Here is a 23331-nt window from a genome sequence, read left to right on the forward strand (position 1 = left end):
ACAGCTTTCAAGAACTATTAATAATTTCATCATTTTGTGTTGCCCTGGGGAATTTTTTTTTTGTAATTCCATTTATTTCTTGTTTCACTGCCTCTAACTGATTTCCAGACGGGTCAAGTGAGAATCTATTGTGCATAGTGTCATCATTCATCAGAAGAAGCAAAGAGTGGATAGCCACGAGCATAGTCACTTCTAATAACATTTGATGTTCTACCTTGCTTTGGCATATGTCAGGCCCTATTTTCATTACTATCAAAGCTAAAAGTAAGGAAAAATTATCTGTTCTCATGGTACATTGATTTGTCCACATGCTAATTCCATTTTGTTTTTTTATTGCTCAGGTGGCTGCAATCCTGCTAGTATTTCTATTCTTTTCTGTTTAGGTTCTACAAGCAGAATTTCATTTTTCTTATAACACCTGGGCCTTTTTTCTCATTGTGGTACTGAGCATGGAACACAGGATCTTGCATGTTGGAATCTAGTAAACAGACCAGAACTATATATGTCCCCAGAGAGAGGACATTGTTTTGATTATTAGTATTTTTATTAATGATACCTGTTCATACGGGTTTCATTTTTTTCTCTAGAATTCCTCTATATATCACTTTTATAAGACTGTAGAGGAAAAAATATAAGAAAAAATAATTTATTATCTTCTCTCAGAGGATCAGTGTTATATTCAGAATTTTCAAATTTTTCAATAATGTAGATATATTCTCTGTATGATTAAAGAATCCCTGTGTGATTAAAATGCAAGCAAAGCATCTTTGCCCTTTAATTTTTCTTAGGAAACAACCTTCCTCAAGACTTAGCAATACTACTTTGGATTGGGTATCCGAAGGATACTCAATTGTGCCACAAAGACATGTGCTCAAGTATGTTCATAGCAGCTTTGTTTGTCATAGCCAGAACCTGGAAACAACCTAAATGCCCCTCGACCAAAGAATGGATAAGGAAAGTGTAATACATTTATTTATACAATGGAGTACTATACAGCAAAGAAAAAGAATGACATCTTGAAATTTTCAGGCAAATGGATGGAGTTAGAAAACATTATATTTAGCGAGGTAACCCAGACCCAGAGAGACAATTATCATATTTACTCAATCATAAGTGGTTTTTAAACATAAAGCAAAGAAAACCAGACTACAAATCGCAATCCCAGAGAATCTAGACAACAATGAGGACCCTAAAAGAGACATACATGGTTCTAATCTACATGGGAAGTAGGAAAAGACAAGTTCTCCTGAGTAAATTGGGCGCATGGGGACCATGGAAGAGGGTTTAAGGGGAGGGGAGAGGCAGGGAGAGGAGCAAAGGAAAACGTATAGCTCAATAAAATCAATAAAAAATAGTTTTGCTTTATTTCCCTTTATATCCCAATGACAGTTTCCCCTCTCTCTTCTCCTCCCAGTACCCCCTACCTCCTCTCTGCATCCCCAGTCTACTCCTCCTCCATTTCTATTCAGACCAAGCTACACAACTGTCACATATATGCAGAGGATCTAGGTCAATCACATGCAGGCTTCCTGGTTGCTGATTCAGTCTCCGTGATTTCCTATCAGCCCATTTTTAAATGAGTTGCACAAACACAATACCTTAAACAAGAGCAGAAATATATATATATATAGATAGATAGATAGATAGATAGATAGATAGATAGATAGATAGATAGATAAACAACATTGACCTTAAATTTGTATCAATAGATCAAGATCTATACCAATGCAAAACATTTATTTCTATATCATATCCTCCTTTAAATTAAAGCAAACATTTATAAGCAATCATTTTGGGAATTTGGGCATAGTTTTCTCCAAACTGCTTCCTGCTATTTGTTGGGCAAAGTATTTTTAGGGTTCATAGAGACCTTTCAGGGGGTCTTGTTCCATCAAATAACATTAGCCTGGAAGGAATCCACAGGTTCTCATCTGTGGAAACAAAAGCAGAACCTCTTTTCTCTCTCCTCCCTTTTTTCTTCAGCCTAGATTTCTCCTCCTATTTATTCTTTCTGCCTGCAAGCCCCACCTATTTCTGTCTTCTACCTAGTTATTGACTGTTCAGCTCTTTATTAGAACAATCAGGTGTTTTAGACAGGCTTTACAGAGTCAAACAAATGCAACATAAAAGAATGCAACACGTCTTTGCATCATTAAACAAATATTCCACAGCATAAATGAATGTAACACATATTAAACTAGTAGTCCACAACAGTTCCTCTTCCCACCCTCCCCCAGCCCACCCATGAAAATCTTCCCAGGGACATCCGAGCATCCTTTCTTGAGCCCTCCTTGATACCTAGCCTCTCTGGGTTTGTGGATAGTTTGGCTTCCCTTCTATGCTGCCTTCATTATATCTTTTTTTCTTCAAAACCTCAGTCAGTCATGGTATTGCCTATTAACTCAGTTTTCAGGATGATAAAGCAGGACTGTTGTGAGTTTCAGAACAGCCTGGACTGCATAATGAGTAACAGGACAGCTGTGGCTACATGGTGAGGCCATATATCAGAAATTCAAAAAGAGAAAAGAAAAAAAATCTCATCTTTGGGCTTTCTTTTTGCTTCCTTTGCTCTGAGTAGATATGAAAGTCACTCAAAATGATATTCCACCTAAATGGGTGTTGGTCTATTTTTCTTAGCCTCTTTGGGACCCTGTTGTTGAGCCATTTTGTTTTCATTTTTCTTAATAGATTTAATTTTTATTATTATGTGCATGGATGTTATGTTGGATATATGTTTGTGCACTGAATGCATACCTGATGTCCATAAAATAGGATATTGGATCTCCTGGGATTGGAGTGACAGGTGATTATAAGCTGCCATGAGGGTGCAGGAAATCAAACCTGGGTCCTCTGGAAGAACAACCAGTATTCTTAAGCCCTGGGCCATCGCTTCAGCCCCATCAGGTTGTTTTCCACTTTGGGCTAACATTAAGAAGGGTACCATGTAAGAAGAGGAAAGACTGAGTTCCTTGTTTAAAGAAAATAAAGGATCCCGGGCCTATCGAGGAAAATTAAATCATGCTATTTTGAAGTGTTTACTATACTGACTCTTCAAGAATGAGGGGCTTTCTCCCCATGGTCAAGGTGTTTTAACTGTGATTCCAGAATCACTCTGCCTGGATTTGTTTCTTTTGTCTGCTCTGTTGCTAGGCATGAATAATTATAAAGCAGTAATGCCATATGGGCATGTTTCATCAAATACTAGTGTTTTGACACAAGACTTTCTTGTAATTATAAACTGTAAGAGAGTCTGTAATTAGACTTTAAAAATATTTATATTTATTCTTTGGAAATTTTATGTATTCGCACAATGTATATTCAGCACATTCGTTCCGCACTTGTCCCCACAACCTTTCCCAGATGTCTCCTTTATGTTGCCAAACAAGATTTTATCTTTTAAGTTGTGAATATCTGAAATAGCTTATAGGCAATCCAAATATTGGCATCAGAGTCATTCGGCTTTAGCATGTCAGGAGCAAGGATTTCCTAGGAAGAAAATGAAGATACTCAGGAGGTCAGCAGAGCAAGCTATCCTTTCCCTGGAACATTTATTGACCTTGGGGATGACTCACATTATGGCAACACTTCATTCCAAGTGATTCCTTAAAAAATGGAGGGGCTATCTCTTTTTTTTAACTATCATCTAAATAGATTGTGAGATGCCCATTTCTTTCATCAATGACCTGACCCAGCTAAGCAATTATTCTCTATTCTTCTTGATAAAGCATATTTCTTCATGGTTCATTGGTTTTTTTTTTCCTGGAGCAGCTGGGCTAAGGCATCTCTTTTAAAAACTCACATCATGTATGAGTGGAAATGATGTTTTATCAGAGGCCTAGTTGATTTATTTATTGTCAGTAGTTTCAAAACTGGAGAAATATAAACAGGATACGAAAGGCATAGCAGCCCCTCAGGAGAGAATAGCAAATGGCTATGCACTAGTTGCTAGGGACTAGACATACAAAACAAAAGGCATTTTTTAAAGATTGTAAATGTTAACTATAGTTAATCAATGGGATGCTACTCAAAGCAGCTATTCCAAATTCCTTCTAAGTTCTAGTGAATGGTTGTTGTGCTCTACCAGAAACAAACCTTCAGACAAGGATTAATGTAAGAGATTTATCAACCGAACAACTTAATTTTTTAAATGTATTTTATGTATATGGGTGTTTTGCCTGCATGTATGTCTGTGGGCCACACATGTGCCTGGAGCTAGAGTTACAGATTGTTGTGAGCTGCCACATGGTTTCTTGGGAAAGAATGTAGGTCCTTTACAAGAGTGGTCAGTGCTCTTAACCACTGAGCTATCTCTCCAGCCCCTCAAGCAACTGATTCTGAGAAAAAAACTAGAAGGCAGTGGGAGATACAGAACAGAGATGGGGAAAGATAGGTAATTATATAGCTCAGGTGAGGACTGATTCTGAGGGCCTAGCCACAGTTTTAGGAATATAAACTGTCCCTTTGCAATTGGAGGAGATAGGCCATTTTTTTTACTCTGATCCAAGTCAGCTACTGTGGATTCCCTCACATAAGGTTTCCTTGCTTAACAAATAAAGACAAAAGATATCCAGATAAACATGAGTTTGATATAAACAACATTTTTAGTATAAGTATACATAGATAAATACTTAGAAGGTTCAAATTTTTAATAAATTTTGATATTTATAAAAAATTAAAATATATCTCTATCTCCATCCATCGCCGGATGAAGGTTCTATGGTGATATGCAAGATATTCATCAATGTGGTTATAGGATAAGGCCAGTACAGGCACCCTCTCCTCTGCTGCCCACAGAACTAGTTGGACTGAACTCCCAAGGTCCAAATGAGGAGCAGAAGGACAGAGAACATGAGCAAGGAAGTCAGGACCACAAGATGTGCATCCACCCACTGAAACAATGGGAAGTCAGGACCACAAGATGTGCATCCACCCACTGAAACAATGGGACTGATCTAATGGGAGCTCACCAAGGCCAGCTGGACTGGGACTGATGGAGCATGTGATCAAACTGGACTTTCTGAATGTGGCTGACAATGAGGGCTGACTGAGAAGCCAAGGACAATGGCACTGAATTTTGATTCTACTGCATGGACTGGCCTTGTGGGAGACTAGTCTGTTTGGATGCTCACCTTCCTAGACCTGGATGGAGCGGGGAGGACCTTGGACTTCCCACAGGGCAGGAAACCCTGACTGCTCTTTGGACTGGAGAGGGAGAGGGGATAGGGGGAGTGGGAGTGAAATGGGAGGAGGTGGAAACTTTTAATAAATAAATAAATAAAATAAAATTAATATTTAACTTAGAATTTTGTATTTTAATCTAAGTTTTCTACTATGTGGGTGAGAGGGAGAAAAATTCCAAGTCATTTCTAGGCCTGTAACTGTCTGTAGTGTCCATAGACAAATCCTAAAGACATAAATTGCAAAGCACCATCAGAAATGCTTTTTGAAACTATGGAGAATTATGTAGAACTGTACCACGATTAATAAAAACCCAGAGACAGACAGTGGGGTTCAACCTGAAGTTTAGAAAAGCAAAACAGCCAGCCCCTGGCTCTTACCTCAGTCCAAAATAGCAATCCTGTCTCCAGGAACCTCAGAATGAGACTGTGTCTGAGAGCTGTCTCCTCCAGTCTTATATTCCTTTCTAGGGCTGGGATTAAAGGCGTGCACCACTACTGCCCAGTTTCTATGGCAAACTGTGTGCCTACTGGGATTCAACGTGTATGTCACCACTGCCTGGTCTGTAAGGCTGTTTTACTTTCTGATCTTCAAGCAAGCTGTATTTATTACAATACAAATGAAATATCACTACATAGAGCTAGTAATAGGATGTGAGGGTTTAGGTGGGACACTAGCAATGTCCCCTTAACATTATATAAAAATGTAGAACACTGAGTCTGAAATGTGCTGTTTAGTAGAAGTTGGTAGAAGATGGAGCTGTATTTCTAGGCAACATTTCTTCCATGTTGCTGAAGGGTATAGCAAGCATTCTTGCCATGAGCCTTTGCACACTATCATACCCACCTATTTTGTGGTTCTTTCTTCCACTGCGGCCCCCCATACACACACTAAGATTATCCTTTTACTTTTAATTGCTCTCCACAAGCTCTGGGACTGATTGCCATACAGTTTGTGAAGTTTCATAAGCTCTTTTGCTTGACTGTAAACACAAAAGGGAGCACCCCATTAAATGCAGTTTTTGCTTAACCTCGTCCTCATTCTATGCTCCACGTTTCTATTTTCCATGTCTCCTAGAAATAGGGCATATTAGGTACCTTCACTATTCAAAAAATTCTGTTTTCCATATGTATATTTGGGGAAATTAAGTTTATTAAATCCATCTCATGATCTAATATTATCTCTACTTTCATTAGAAATAATCTTATTTTCATGTCCTATGTAGAATTTTTAATTGTTCTCTTTGCAACTGAGATTTCAGGTAGGCAGTATCTTCTTCATAGTAGTATTCTATAGCACGGTGGGAGTGTTCTAGTTTGGAGTCAAGATCACGTACATAGTCAACACTAGGCTATTTGACTTTTTTCTTTAAATTAAACACTAAGTTACTCAACAAACTTTTAAAAAAACAAGCTTTAAGATTGTTTTAATGCATACTGTATCTCTAAAAACATGAGAATTTAATTTCATAAGTTTACCTATGGGTGTTGGGGACAGACAAGCTTTAAAATTGTTTTAATGTATACTGTATCTCTAAAAACATGGGAAGGAATTTTATTCCATAAATTTACCTATGAGTGTTGGGGATAGATCACCTAAGTTTGGTACTCATTTTCTACCTTTAAAATGGTTGAAAAATTGAGGTACATGCTTGTACACACAGCCAGGCTACTACTTGGTGAGTTCAAGCACCACTGAGAGACTGCGTCAAAAAAAACCAGGTAGATGGCAACTGAAAAAAGAGACTCAAGATTGCCCTGTGACCTCCATATACACAGTTACCACCCACGACACATTCAAAAGCTTCTCTCTCTCTCTCTCTCTCTCTCTCTCTCTCTCTCTCTCTCTCTCTCTCTCTCTCTCTGTGTGTGTGTGTGTGTGTGTGCACACGTGTGTGTGCACACGTGTGTGCGTGTGCGCGTGCACGTGCGTGTGTGCGTGTGCGTGTGATAGTTTTGAGACACAGAAGAATTGCCTACTGAAGGAAAGTTAGCTTCAGCTGTTTTCCATGCTTTGTTTTCATTTGTCCAGGACTACTAATTCCTGTTTTTCTTTTTTACTTTTGTTGAAAGATAGATTATTCCTGCTTTTGATTTCTCCTCCCTCTACTCCTCCCAGTGCCTCCCTACTTCCCCTCCCATTCAGATCTACTCCCTTTCTGTCTCTCATTGTAAAAGAGTAGTCTTCCAAAGGATAACGACCAAACACGACAGAATAAAATAAAGCAAAAACTCTCGCTTCAGAGTTGGACAAGACAAACAGACAGAAGGGAAAGAGGCCAGGAGAAGGCACAAGAATCAGAGACCCACTCGTTTGCCCACTCAGGAATTTCACAAATACTCTAAGCTGGAAACCATAATATAAGTGCAGAAGACCTGGTGCAGGCTGGCGCAGGCCCTGTGTATGCTGCTTTAGTTCATATGAGCTTTGCTCTGCTCGTGTTGGTTTCTTTGTTTTCTTAGTGTATTCCAGCCTCTGTGGGTCTTACATTCTTCTTCCCCTTCTTCCATGGTGTTCCCTGAACTCTGGGGAAGGGATTTTATGGAAACATCCCTTTTGAGGATGAGTGTTCCAAATCTTTCTCTTTCTGCTTAATGTCTGTCTGTGGTTCTCTGTATTTGTTTCCCTCTACTGCAGGATAAAGCATCTCTGATGATAGCTGGATAAAGTACCGATCTAGAAGTATAGCAGAATATCAGTAGGGGTCATTTTATCTCTATATTTTTATTTTTTTAAAAAGACTGGTAGTATGTGCTTTTACTCTAGGTCCCTGGGCTATCTAGTCTCTGGTTCTTGGTCACTCAAGCAGTGTCAGGGATGAGTTCCATCTTGTGGAGTGTACCTTATGTCTAGTTATTATTTGGTTATTCTCATAAGCTTTGTGCCACTTTTGTCCTTGCATGAAGATCTACTAATTCCTTCTTTTTCTATTTTAACTTCTATTGAGTAAGGAGATTGTTCTTTAATGGAAACAAGGGATTTGAAAGCAAAGCCACAAACTGTCATAAACAGCCTAAAGCAAAATTGCCAGACAATTGAGGGCTTAAGAATAAAGAATATTTTAAATATTAAAGTGAGGACAAATGATAGAACAGGTAGGAAAATACAGATTCAGTCATATTATCAGCAGGAGATGCATAAAGTCTGTATTTATAACCCATTTACAACTTTTTCCTTTGGAATGTGTTAGCCTTTCAAAATAGTTTGATTTTTACATATAGATATTCATATCTGTGAATGGGTACATATATTGAAGCTAATGTTTGGCTTTATGGCCTATAAATTTTCCACCTCAACTGTTCAGTTCTGTTAGAGAAAGAAGTACAGACAATACATAAGTGAAAAGGTATGCCTGCTTTCCAACAGCATTAAATGAGATAAGTCTAGAAAATGAAATAACTTAATTGATATTTAAATATGAATTGTAGTATTTTTTAAATTTATTTATTTTTATTTTTTTATATTTAAAAATTTCCATCTCCTTCCCTCCTCCTCCCCCTCCCTCCGCTCCTCCTCCCCCTTCCCTCCCCTCCTTCTCCCCCTTCCCTCCCCTTCCCTCCACCCATACCTCCCCTCCCTCCCTCTCAAGGCCAAGGAGCCATCAGGGTTCCCCACTCTATGCTAAGTCCAAGGTCCTCCCAACTCCCCCCAGGTCCAGGAAGGTGATCGACCAAGCTGAGAAGGCTCCCACAGAGCCCGTCCATGCAGAAGAATCAGAGCCCAGCGCCATTGTCCTTTGCTTCTCAGTCAGCCCCTGCTGTTGGCCACATTCAGAGAGACGGGTTTGGTCGCATGATCCATCAGTCCCATTCCAACTGGAGTTGGTGATCTCCCTTTAGTTCTGTCCCACCGTCTCCATGAGTGAACGCACCCCTCACATTCCTGACTTTCTCCCTCATGTTCTCGCTCCTTCTGCTCCTCATCAGGACCTTGGGAGCTCAGTCCAGTGCTCCAATGTGGGGCTCAGTCACCTTCCCCATCTGTCGCCAGCTGGAGGTTCCCTCACAGTCCTGACTTTCTTTCTCATGTTCTCTCTCCTTCTGCTCCTCATCAGGACCTTGGGAGCTCAGTCCGGTGCTCCAATGTGGGGCTCTGTCATTTTGTTCATCTAACGTCAGGTGGAGGTTCTATGGTGATATGCAAGAAATTCATCAGTATGGCTATAGGAACTGGCCTTTTCAGGCTCCCTCTCCTCAGCTGCCCAAGGAACTAAGTGGGGGCGTCTCCCTGGAAACCTGGGAACCCCTCTAGGGTCAAGTCTCTTGACAACCCTCAGGTAGCTCCTTAAATTAAGATATATGCTTCCCTGCTCCCATATCCACCCTTCCTATATCCCAAGCACCCCATTCCTCCGAGCTCCCCCCATTCTCCCCTTCACACTTTTCTCTCCCCATCTTCCCTTGGCCCAGTCTCGCCCAACCCTCAAGTTCCCAATTTTGCCTGGCGATCGTGTCTACTTACACTTGTGCAACCACTTTGGAAAGCAGTGTGGCGGTTTCTCAGGAAATTCGGGATCAACCTACCCCAGGACCCAGCAATTCCACTATTGGGAATCTACCCAAGAGATGCCCAATCATACAACAAAAGCATATGCTCATCTATGTTCATAGCAGCATTATTTGTAATAGCCAGATCCTGGAAACAACCTAGATGCCCCTCAGTGGAAGAATGGATGAAGAAACTGTGGAATATATACATGCTAGAATACTACTCAGCGGTAAAAAACAATGACATCTTGAATTTTGCAGGCAAATGGATGGAAATAGAAAACACTATTCTGAGTGAGGTAACCCAGACCCAAAAAGATGAACATGGGATGTACTCACTCATAATCGGTTTCTAGCCATAATTAAAGGACATCGAGCCTATAAATTTGGGATCCTTGAGAAGATAATAAGAAGGTGAACTCCCAAAAAAAGATATAGTAATCCTCCTGAATTGTAGTATTTATGTATTATAAGATACTTTTCTTCTTTTGTTTTTATCATCAATCTAAAACTGAGAAATTATTTTCATCTTGCTAGCCACAAGATTATTATAAGGGAACACTTAATATCTCACAGTCACTCACTAAACCAGAAAATGTATCTTCATCTAAGATAGTCACTATGAGGACAGCTCAGCACTTTCCAAGTGAGCACTATACTAAGCAGGAAACATGGTGGCGCATGGGAAAGAATGACTGTAGGCGGACACATGTCTGAGACTAATGAACTTACTGAGCAGTTTAGCACAATATTTTCCAGCTTTTTCTGTGTATTGGAATCAGACAGGGGGTTTTAATATACTTATTTCTAGATCACATGCTCAGGGTATCCAATGTGGTGTTTCAGATGTGCCACAGGGGGTCAAGGCTTTGCTCACATGAAGTTTAAAGATGTAGCATTTGGGGACACCAAGGACTAGAAGAGAACTGCATTTAGCCTTTTTCTCTTTTCTTTTTAGAGTTTGATATTTCTTCCTCATTTATCAGACTTATTTCATTTTCTAGTTATAACTTCTCTTTCTCGTTTTCTTATGTATTCATTTCAGATTTAAAATAATTAAAAGAAGTTAATTTAAAAAAGCTTATATGCCTCACAAGGAATATCCTGCATTCTCTGTGTGGTACCATGCTTTATACCTTGGTCTCAGTGTTAGTGGCTCTAATGCTGCCTTCTGAACATAATCATTTGACCACATACTGCAAGCTCAGCATTATCAGTCTAGAAAGGACGGATGCTGGAAAATTATTTCCTAGATACCATTCCTGGGAGGGCATTATGTGAGCCCAGAAAGGCAAAGCAATTTATAGTATCTGTCTTATCCTTGGGTCCTCTGTCCAGAAATGCACACATCTCAAAAGGCATTGTCAATATTTGGGGGCATCACGGAATTAGAGATAACAAACATGTAGGCTTTTCAAAGTATATTTCATAAACTAAGTTAGACAAAACTCTTCTAATCTAGAAAATGTGTCTTCCCATAACCTAACATAACTAAGCCCCACAGACCCTGTCAACCGGGTCTCCTTCTTTCCAGTTTCCCCTTACCCACGTGAGCCAGAACATTTGTTACCAATGGTCTCTAATACATATTTAAATCATGGCAACAAGAAAAGTGGAGCTTTCTTAATTTGCTTTCCAACTTCTCTAAATTTAATGTAGATGCCATCATAATCTTCCTACTTAAGTGGCAAAGGTCCATGAAGTTATATCCTATTTTAAATAACATCTAAAACACTTGGCAGCTAAGCATTTAAAATTCTATGCCTCTTTAGATTAAACCTTTTCTTGGTATAATAAAGCAAAAGGAAATATTTTTGACACTCACAGTAAATGTCATGGACAAATAAGAAAGTCTGTGTCATTTTTCAGCTAATGCTGTTGGCAACAATAATTTCCAGTAGTTGACTTAGGATCACAAGAAGTTTTTTCTTACTACAGGTGAACCTGTTAAATGTCATCACTCTGATTAACCAGATGCTGCCAGAGAATCTACAGTAAATAGGACTTTGCTTTCAGCCTTTTTGAAACCATCTTGGGAAATTTGGCAAAACCACTTGGGTGTTGGAAGACCTTCAACACAGAGAAGCACAAATATTCACATGAATTCTTTTTTACTTTCTTGATCTCTTTGTGAAAGATTCACAATTAGACATTTTTAAAGGTGATTCCCCCCCCCCCCAAACATTATGGAGATGTACTTATAGAGAATATTGTTCTGAGAATCGATCATCTATGGACATGACACATCACTGGGTCGGTGTCTGAGATGAACACATGTAGAAAAGTGTGGATTGATTAACTGTTGTCAAAATGCAGTGGTTCAGGGAAATTGTTCTAAAACTTAGAACTCCAAATTGCTTCAAACAATTGAAACAGCAAATGTGTTATTTTGTCAGGATCAGCAAGCAGTGAGAAACTACTCTGAGCTATATCCATAGTACTGAAATTTGGAGTTACCTGTAGAGAGAGAAGGCCAAAGATGCTCCGTGCTATCGAAAGGATGCTATAAAGAAGGTTTTTCAAGATTCTTAGTCTGATGTCAATAACTAACTTGCACATATGCACAGACTTAAACAATACACTCTGTAGCAAGAGGGAACAGTTAGTCAAAACCTGTAAGTGAACAGGGACTGAGGAGAGCAAGAAAAACAAGGTCTGTGCTTGTCAAGAAAGGTCTGATGGGGAAGGCAGAACTTCTGTACTTAAAGGAGTGGAGGGTTCTCATGGACAAAGAATAAAAAAAGAGATGAGGATGGCGGAAGCATATGACTTCGATGTGCCTGTAAATTTTGTCAGTTGAGAACTATGAATGACTTAAAGTACTGATGAAAACTGGGAAAGAAAGTTGGAAAGGTAGGGTGAAGCTCAGTTAAATGACATTGGAATTAGACAAGTTGGGATGTGGGCACAGGACGTAGTTAACTCCTGCAGGTCTTTGAGGAAGGCACCACGAACACTACTGAGCAGCTCCAGTGTGGCCGGCCCTAGTCAAAGTGGTGTGGTTTGCATTCCTCACCATTTTCCTCATCAACATTTCTGGGCTGGCATCTTTGACAGCTGTCAAAGTTCAGATGTGCCTTATCCTTTCGTTTAGGAGAAGTACCGCTTCACCAGATCTCATTGACCGGGAGGCGGGACGAGGAACACCGACAAACAGCTACAGCAATGGTGGAAGCCCAGCCGCCCAGAGGTCACCAGCCCCAAGTGCTCGTAGTGTGACCTCCATCAGCAGTAGAGTGAGTACACAACTGTGAAGAGACATCCAGTCTCCAGGACTTGCTTTACCACCACCCATGACTCGGTTTGAGTTCTCTGTATCTCAGAACATGTTGTTTATACTGTTGAATGGACTGTATCCTTAGCTTTGCGCCAGGAATCCAAAGTGAGGACAGAAGGGCAAGACAGGTTTGAAAGGTGCTGTTATGTGGCTGATCCTTAAATGGCTGTGCAATTTAAAGAAATAGGAATCTTTCACATTACCTCTCCGGGGACATATATATAAATTAGCTGTTTGATTCTTTACAGGAAAAGTAGAACCTTGGAGTGATTTTATAATTTTCTTTCTTTACATCTGTTAAAATGACAGGTCAAACACATAATAAAGGCTTAAATTGCTATTATATATAAATATGCTAAATGAGAAATTATTGTTTGTATCACATTATTTTCCTTTAAGGAAGAAAAGGCACAAAGCATTTGGGAGTAATACTTTCTTTACCCACTATTCTATTGGAAGTCATTCTTGGAAAACATTACCATCTATTAGACTTTTGCGGGGCATTTTCAAGACAAGGTTTCTCTGTAGCTTTGGAGCCTGTCCTGGAACTAGCTCTTGTAGACCAGGCTGGCCTCGAACTCACAGATATCCGCCTGCCTCTGCCTCTGCCTCGCGAAAGGCGCACGCCACCACTGCCCACTCTAGAACTTTTTATTAAGCAAGTAATCCCATATTTCTGGAATATATATTTAAGAAATCATTATATATGTACTTTAGTACTTTGATTCAGCCATAATTTAGCAAAGTGAAACCTCCTGAAAGACCCCAGACAAGCAAAGATTTAAAATAGGTGAAAGAATCAGCCATGCAAATGTCTGGGCAGGCAAAGTATCCTCCAGACAGACCAAATCAATGTTCAACACATAGAAAGAAGGCTGATCCATCTTTAATAACCAGTGCCCTGGTTCAAATAGTTTGTAAAATATCTGTGCCCTTCATGAGGAGCTGCCAGCACAAAGAACCAGAGGTTGGCACACCCAACTTGCTAAAGGAGGACTGACAAGGCCGCTGTTGTGGGGCTCATGTAGCAGAGCAACATGGCTTAGCATTTGTTTAGGCAGGATCTCGGGAGGGAGCTGTTGAGGAACAGCTGAGGGAAGTAAGGGAAGCCTACAGACCCTTTTGGAAGTCTTTGTCATTCTGCAGCTATTAAAAGGGGCTTGAAAACAGGAAACAGGAAGGTAGCAGCAGGATGTGCGGTTAGCAGAGTGGTTCAGTATTTTGGAAGAAGAATCAAAAAACATTCAGACAGTCTGAATATCACTGATTGATCTGTTTCAATATAGCCTAAATTGTACTTCCTTAAATAAAAGGCATCTTCTGAGTTTCATAAATATTTATGCTAAGCTCAGCAACTGGCTTCTGTTCAGCTGTCAGAAAAGTGCAGAGATTGTTGATGACTATATTTTCTTCTTCAGTAACCTACCAAGGAGTGATATTGAATGTGTTTAGGAGCTGGTAGTAAGGAGACACTGACCAGAGTGGTTACTTGTACAAGGCTCAGGAGCCTTGCATGCCTTATAAAGAGAATTGCGGGCCAGGAAAGGCACAAAGAAAGGAGGGCTCCAATGAAGACCATGATAATGTTTACCGGCTACTATGATAAACAAGCATTCAAAAAAGTTATCAACTGCTGTGCCTGTGCCAGTGGGTGGCAGCTGGATGCCAATAAGGTAATTCAGTTTGGTTGATCACAAAAGAAGGATTATCTTCCCGGGTACCATTTGAACAGAAAGAACAATTTTGCCCAACGTTATTTCCTACAATGAAATTGGAAAGGTTTTCGATTCATATACAGTGAGGGAGTGGAACTTGTTCTTGTGTTGTAACCAATCTAAGCACAGTTTCTCCTATAAATGAAAACCTTTGACTATCTCTGTTTATGCGGGATATAAACTGCTAAGTCTAGGCTTCACTACACGAAGTTCCAGACCAATGGTTCTCAACCTTCCTAATGCTGCACCCCTTTAATACAGTTCCTCATGTTGTGGTGACCCCCAACTGCAAAATTATTTTCCTTGCTACTTCATAGACGTAATTTTGCCACTGTTATAAATTGCAATGTAAATATCTGTGTTCTCTGATGGTCTTAAGTGACCTCCATGAAAGGGTCTTTCAACCCCAAAGGCTGAGAACCCTTGCTATAGACTATGTGTTACATGTTAAAGACTGTACAATGTTAACTGACTTATTAATGTTCAATATTAATGGTACCACCAGATCACCTGTGGGGAAATTTTCCATCATCATAATTACTTAGTCTTGCTTTGTTAGAGGACTTTCATGTGCTAAGAATTTTGTGATGAGCTGTTAAAAACTGACCTAAACTACTTCATCCATTTGACCTTTGTTACAGTCTAGACAAACTTTGCTAGCCTATAATAATTAGAGGAATTAGAAGAAATATACTTTCTGCTATAGGTTTTACATGTTGGAAATAATGAAATACTGAATACAGTCTACTGGAGCTGAATTGATTAGCATGCTAAGCAAGTAAGAAGCAGATCTATCTGTGGAGACTTCATTAAAGTATTCCTGTAGATCTAAGATGTCAGGCAACCAAGAGGGATTTCATCCTGTAGGCACTACTTAACCATTTATAATGGAAAGAATAGTAAAATGTCTCTTAGGTTTAACAGTTATCACACCATGGTGCCATCTTCATTGACATTTAATCTCAGCCTAGTTCTCAAGAGGAGTACAGGATTTTTTAAAAAATTAAATAAAGCTCAGTGTTAGGAGGTGGTGGTGCACACATTTAATCCCAGCACTTGGGACTAAATAAGGCTAGACTGGTCTACAGAGCAAGTTCCAGGACAGGCAGGGCAAACTTGTCTCAAAAAAAAACCCAAACAAACAAACAAAAAAGCTTAACTACATAGTGTGCCCTAGACATGACAGAGAAAATGTACCTATGAAATGTCAACAATATGACTGCTGAGGGGGTGAATAAGTTTCCTCCAAGGAACCTCACATAGGTTTTCTAGTCTCAAGTGGTCAGCCTTGGACACACATGTACATACAGACAATGCTAAATGAACACAGTAAGTTACACACACACGTGTGTGTGTGTATAAACTATATATATGTTTATGCGAACTATTGTTTTATATATTCAATGATAGCCTAATAATAATGACAGATTAACAATAATAATTAAAGGAGATATTATTAATTTGGGAATGAATCAAGAAAGGAGTTGAGGTGTGGAGCAATGTAGATGGAAGTACTCAATAATTTTTTTTATAGAAGCAAGCTTACACTGACCCCATAGGAATCAGCAGAGCTGGGATAGGGTTTGGTTTTTGTCAGAGCATACAATGAAAACTAATCTCAGACTGTATTCTGCCACATGTACAAACATTTATTTGTAGCTGGGCATCCCCTAAATCACCTATGGCTCTAAGATGAAGTGTCCTGCAGGACTGTTGGAATCAGGTACACTGGGCTCTCTGATGGAAAAGCTGCAGCCACATCCCAAGCTCAGCCTGTTTATTATATAACAGTCTAGTAGGGAGGTGGGCTCATTACATACAGCTGAACACGGTTACAGTTTAGCTAATCTCAGTAGGATCATTCTCTGTAGGGGAGTTGTCTTCTGGCCATAAACATCCAAGGGAGAATAAAACTACTGTGGATATTTTCTACACACACTATCAACATTGTATAAATACCGGAAGGCTTTGCCATTTCTCTGGGAATAAGACATTGGTCCTTGGCATGGCTATTCTTATATCAAATGATACACATACACTCAGGACTTCACCTGCTCCCTACAAGCCTCCATTCTCATAAACACTGATAAGCATCATGCATAACATTTTTATTTCAATACACATGTAACTATATTTTGATCACCCAGTCTTCTAGATGGAAGATATGACAGGGTCTTGGATAACTGTGGTCAGAGAAAGTATAGTTTATGTGAGTTGGCTTACTTGGTTTTCCATTATTGCCACAATGTTTGAGATACAACTTAAAAAGAAAAGTTTGCTTTAGCTTAATGTTTGTAGGCTTACAGGTCAGAAAAAATAAAGAGAAAAAAATACCCTCCTTTGTGGCAAATAATAAAAAAGAATGTGCCAGAAGCAAACTGCTCATGTCATGATTGTCAATTACCAAAAACCATGCACTTGGCACACATCGAAAAGGATTTTATTATCATCCCATAACACCAACCTGAAGATCAAAGTACCCATTGTTTGGGCCTTTGGTGTAACTTCCCTGATGAAAACCACAGCATGTAGTAGAAGGAGCTGCGGGCCGCTTTCCACCGCCAGGCTCCTGCATGGCTAGCTTTACCCAAAATAATTACACGGAAACTGTATTCATGTAAACACTGCCTGGCCCATTAGTTTCAGCCTCTTATTGGCTAATTCTCACATCTTGCTTTAACCCATATTTAGTAATCTGTGTAGCACCACAAAGTGGTGTCTCACCAGGAGAGATCTTAACCTGCATCTGTCTGGGAGAGGAGAGGCATGGCGACTGACTGAGGCATCTGCCCGACTCTGCTTTCTTTCTCCCACAATTCTGTTCTGTCTACTCCGCCTACCTAATTTTCTGTCCTATTAAAGGGCCAAGGCAGTTTTTTATTATAGACAGATGATCCTCCTCCATCAACAGCAGAATATTTGAGGAGATGGATGTTGACAGAGGGCAAATACAAAACCAAGCAGTTCTAAGGCTAAGGCAAAGTTCTAAGGCTACTCCGTGTAAGATTAGAAGTTCCTATACGATCTTTCTTGCTAATCTTATATCACTATTTCATGAGTGAAAAAAGTATTCAAATATGTTTTATGCCAAATTGAAACCTTCTTGAATTCCATTTTATACAGTAGCTTTCTTAAGTATGGGCTTCCAATAAGGGTCCTTCAAATGTTATTTCATCCTCCTTCCAATAATACATATAAATATCTTTATATTAAAGTGTATTTATATGAAGGGGTTTTAAGAGAAATCAGTCAGTACAATGTTCCTGTTTTTCATTTTTTTTCCTCTGCGGGAAGGACCACGTTGTTGAAAAGTCCATGGCTGTGGGTGCCAAGGAAAGCCCCTCTGAGGAGCTAACAAAGAGTCACTGCAGAAACACATCTGGGCCACCTTCCATCGCGGTGTCGGGTGCCTCCCTTTCCTCGGGTAGGTAGTCATACTATGAGCACTGTACTGTTTAAAAAAAAAAGACTGAATCAAATCAAATCAAATTGCCTGCTTTATATGGTATTGAGTAGATGTTTTAGACTTGAGAAGACAATCATCCATTATAGTAATATATAAAAGCATAATCAGTTTCTAAGAGTGGTCCCAGGTGAGCCTTAGGTCCACTACACTAAAATAAAATCTACTTATTGAGTGTATAGCTTTGCTCTAAGTCATTGTTATGGTTCAAAGCTATACAAGATTATCAATTTAGAAAGATAGAAAATACAAAATAGTTCGAGGGTACATTTCTTATGGCAGGTAATAACTCTCACCTAGGGATCAAGGAAATGAAAGTTCCATCAGTAGAGACTAGACATTCCATATACCTACACAAATTGTTTCATCCTTTAAAATGGAATTATTTGTAAGTAGCTTGGCCTAGTGTGCTTTCTATTGCTGTGATAAACACCATGACCTAAGGCAACTTTGAGCAGAATGGGTTTATTTCCTTATATAGCTTATAGTCTCTCATGAAGGGAAAGCAGGAACTAATGACAGACTGTGGACGAATGTGGTTTACTGGCTTGCTCCTCACAGCTTGCTCAACCTGATTCCATCTACACCCCAGGACAACTTGTTCAGGGGTAAGGTTGGCAACACTGATTTAGTTCCTTCCATATTAATATCAATCAAGAAAATCCCTCACAGACTTACCTACATGCCAATCTGAGAGAGGGAGAGAGACCTTTTTTCAACTGACCTCCCCTCTTCCCAGTAATAACAGTTAAAAAAAGAGCCATGAGTCTAAAAGGGTTTGGGTGGGGTGTGTACATGGGATGGTTTGGAGGGACCTAAGGGAAGGAAAAGTGATAAAATTATACTATAATCTCATATATATATACATATATATGTGTGTATATATATATTAAAATAAATAAGTACAATATCATCTCTATAAGAGGAATTCCATGATACTCTAAAGAAAAAACTATCAAGCATGTATATTAAAGATATTGTAAGAAATCTTTTCATTGATATGGATATTATTTATATTGCAGTTTGTTACCTATGAGTAAGAAAATTCTTCAGAGAAATACATTGTTATTGTAATGTTTATATCCCATATGCTGAACTCAATTCATAATTAAATCCTCAGCATTAAACCATTATCTATTGCTAAAGGATAATATCTGCATGCTGCCTAAGGCTGGATTCTAGCTTGTAACTTGAATTGCAAAGAGACTTTTCCTAGGCAACAGGCTCCTAAAGGGTTTGTGTGTGCATGTTTTTGTGTTTGTGGGTGTACCCATGTACAGGTGTGGCACTGGGGACTGGAGGTCTCTAAAAATGCATGTTCTCAAAAATAGAAAAGGGGGCCCAACAACAAGGTGAAGTGGGTAAAGGCACTTGCTGCCAACCCTGACAACCTGTGTTCAGTTCCCTGGGCCCACATGATAAAAGGAGAGAACCAACTCCCAAAAGCTGTCCTGTGATTTTCACTTTTGCATCATGGCACACATGAATGTGCACATACATTAAATAAATGAATATATTTTTTAAAGAAAGGTAGTTCACTCATTCAATGAAAAAAATGTAACGCATCCTAGACACTAACGTCATGAAGTTACCTTCTACTGCATGTCTTCCACAATCCCCGATCATTTAGGGTGTGTACTCTACCAGGCACTGTGCTAAACCCCTCCCCATCACTCTATTTGCCATTTCAAACTTAAGTATCTGATTGCTCTCTTCAGTCTCTCTCCTCCATAAGCAACTATATTTGTCTCAGCAGGACTTTAGAACAGAACTATTCTGTGGAAGTAAACTGCCCTGACTTGGTAAGGTGTCTACAGCATTGCTGAGAAGCACATCATTTTTTCACTGTTAATTTAAAAACTGAAATAAAGATGTTCTATTGATGAAGGAATGTTCTAGTAGCTAATGAAAAACAAAACCTCACAGTCTCTCTATAGTCACTCCCTTTTGCATGAAAGGAAGTCGCATCATTTAAAAGTGGAAATTTATGATTGGTTGACTTTATCTTATGTCAAATGTGGAAATGGTGAATTCTCTTCAAGAATGTTAAGTTCTTTTCTTGTCAAGCTTAAGGACCCAATCTATGCGCATTTTTAGCATTTCGAAAGGAGTAAATCGGAATCTTTAAATAGCATAAACCTACCCTTGGTTCTTATAACAGAGCATTTAACTCCCTGTGATCAAAGGACAAATGAACACAGATGTGTTCATGTTCAAATTAAGGTAATTTCCAAAACACTATAAAAATGTAAGTGTGTCAAATTAAAGCAGCATGGAGTTTGTGAGCCTGGATGCTGTTTCTACTGCATTATATTCTCTCTGTCTCTCTCTGCCTGCCTGCCTGTCTGTCTGTCTGTCTCTCTCTCTCTCTCTCTCTCCTCTCTCTCTCTCTCTCTCTCTCTCTCTGTCTCTCTCTGTGTGTGTGTGTGTGTGTGTGTGTATGCATGTATAAACTAAAATATTGAAATACTTAAATGTTTGCGACGGAAATGCAGAACCACAATGGAATAAGCTGGTTCACATCTGCATTTCATATTTATCCCTCTAGACCGGAGTCAATCTGAGTTAGATTTGAGTGAGTCATTTACAGAAGACTTAGAGGATACTTCAAGCATAAGAAGCAGATCTGTCCCTGGGACATTAGACAAAGACTTGGTAAGTTGGATGCAGTAGAAAGTTCAGTAACACATGGAAAGAAAGGCATGATCTTGCTTCAAGCATTTGCACTTTTAGGTGACAAGTTGCGGGTAAAAAGAAGACATAGAATATGTCTTCTGGTAATTTTCATGATCAAATATAAAAGAAGCTAAAGCACTGCAACTGAAAAATAAAAACAGTACTGCAATTAAAATTGCAATATATATACATGTAATTTGAAATGATATAAAGTAACAGCCATGAATTAAAAATTATATAATAAGAGAAAGTACATTGTGTTCTAAATATAAATGGGATATTTAATATGTACATGAAATGAAGTAACATTATATTCCAACTATATATTAAAGAACACAAAAAACTGTTTTAAAAAGCCACAACCTTGTGGTAAAATTTTAGTTCTACCTATAAAACTGTACTGTTTAACAGTTTAACTCTAATTTGACAGTTGCATGGCTGTGATAGACTGAGGAGTCACTAACAGTGGCACCAGGATTTATTCCTACTACATGTACTGGATTTTTGGGAACCCATTAGCTTTGAATGGATACCTTGCTCAGCCTAGATACAGTAGGGAGGACCTTGAACCTTCCCCATCAATGTGCCTTACCCTCTCTGAGGAGTGGATGGGGATGGGGTGTAAGTGGAGGGAATGGGAGGATGGAATTTAGATTTGGTATAATGAAAAAAAGATAGTTTTGTTTTCTTTTTAAAAATAAAAAATGAAAAATTGATTGATGAAAGTCATTTAAATATGATTTCAAAATATTATATATCAAACAGTCATAGTATATGCCATTTTAAATGTTGATATTATTAAGCCATTTACAATACAACTTAGAATACAACATGGATTTTCATATTAGTTAATAAGGTTCTGGGGTTTGGAAAATGCAAAAAGATAAAATAGAAATGTTTTTATAAGTTTTTAGAATGTTTTTATAAGGGCTCACAGTAAATTGGGCCCTTCCACATTAATCAATCAAGAAAATGCCTCACAGACTTGCCTACAGGCCAATCTGATAGGGATATTTTCTCAACTGAGGTTTCATCTTCTTAGATGGCCCTAACCAGAACAATGGGCATTAAAAAGGAAACAACATACTGAAAATGGAATTGAGGAAGAGATTGTAGCTTGTCTGTTTTAGTAGCAATTTTGTGATTGTCTGCTAATGATTGGCTGAGACTCATCTACAGTTATAATACTAGGTTACAGCTAGTTACTTTGTGGTGCGCTGTGTATGGAAACACTTAAATTGTATATGGAAGCCTCTTCGAGTCAAACTTAAAATTTCCTATGGAAAAATTCAAGGTGTAGACAGCTTTACAAATGAATTCCATCAAATATTTGAGCTTATTGCTGTTGTAGACACAGTAGTACCACTCTGTAACCCAGACTAGACTGGTAGTATGTAGCCCAGGCTGGCCTTAAACTTGCATGCAGTCCTCTGACCTTAGTTTCCCTAATAATGATGTTAAACATGTGAGCCACTAGGCCGGGTCCATTAAGTATTTGAAAAAGAAACAATGCAATTCACAAATTCAGTCAGAAAGTTGAGGACATGAGGGAAGTATTTCCATAGTCCATTACTTCTCTTGTTAACAAAGCTCCATAGGCATCACAAGAAGAGAAAACAGCAGCTCAGAACACAGAATGAATACAAGTGCTAACATCTTTACTAAAGTCTCAATACGCCCCATCCTCTTACAAAAAGAAAAAGAGAATCACATACTATAACTAAGTGAGTTTTACTTCATAGAAGCAAGGTTGATCAACCATTTAAAAAAATAAATGAATGTAGGGGCTGGAAAGAGAGCTTAAAAGTTAAGAATACTTACTGCTCTTAAAGAAGACCTGAATACTTTTAATTAATTTATTTATTTAAAAAAAAAAACCTTTCTGTTCTCATTTTACATAACAATCCCAGTTCCCACTCCCCCCTCCTGTTCTCTCCACCTTCCCCCCAATCCACTCTCCATCCATTCCTCAGAGAGGGTAAGTCTTCCCATGGAGAGTCACCAAAGTCTAGCACATTGCTTTGATGCAGGACCAAAGCCTTTCCCACTAGATCTAGGCTGAGGAAAGTATTCTTCAAAAGAGAATGGATTCCAAAAATACAGTACAAGCAGTAGATAGAGATAAATCCTGGTCTCACTGCCAGTAGCCTCTCAGTCTGCCCCAGCCACCCAACTGTCACCCACATTCAAAGGGCCTAGTTTAGTTCTATGCAGGTTCCTCTATTGTCAGTCTGGAGCCAGTGAGCTCCCACTAGCTTGGGTCAGCTGTTTCACTGGATATCCCCATCATGGTCATGACTCCTTTGCTCATATTATCACCACTACCTCTCTTCATCTGGACTTTGGGAGCTCAAGCCAGTGCTCCAATGCAGGTCTTTACATCTGCTTCCATCATTTGCTGGATGAAGTTCTATGATGACATTGAAGATAGTCATCAATATGACTACAGGGCAAGGCCAGGTCAGGTACCCTCTCCACTACTGCTTAGTGTCTTAGCTGGGGTCATCCTTGTGGATTCCTGCGAATTTCTCTAGT

General features: G+C 39.1%; 1 protein-coding gene across 2 annotated transcripts in view; it reads left to right on the plus strand.

The window, feature by feature from the left end:
• Sytl5 (synaptotagmin like 5) overlaps positions 1 to 23331 on the plus strand; it is a 100206-nt gene that overhangs the window by 36425 nt on the left and 40450 nt on the right. For both annotated transcript variants that reach the window (XM_038317255.1, XM_038317256.1), the window contains exons 6-8: positions 12760 to 12901; positions 17952 to 18081; positions 20669 to 20775. In XM_038317255.1, coding sequence (XP_038173183.1) covers positions 12760 to 12901; positions 17952 to 18081; positions 20669 to 20775 — 379 coding nt within the window. The remainder of the gene's footprint in view (positions 1 to 12759; positions 12902 to 17951; positions 18082 to 20668; positions 20776 to 23331) is intronic.

The sequence above is a fragment of the Arvicola amphibius genome, chromosome X, assembly GCF_903992535.2.
Source record: "Arvicola amphibius chromosome X, mArvAmp1.2, whole genome shotgun sequence".
Classification (NCBI taxonomy): Eukaryota; Metazoa; Chordata; class Mammalia; order Rodentia; family Cricetidae; genus Arvicola; species Arvicola amphibius.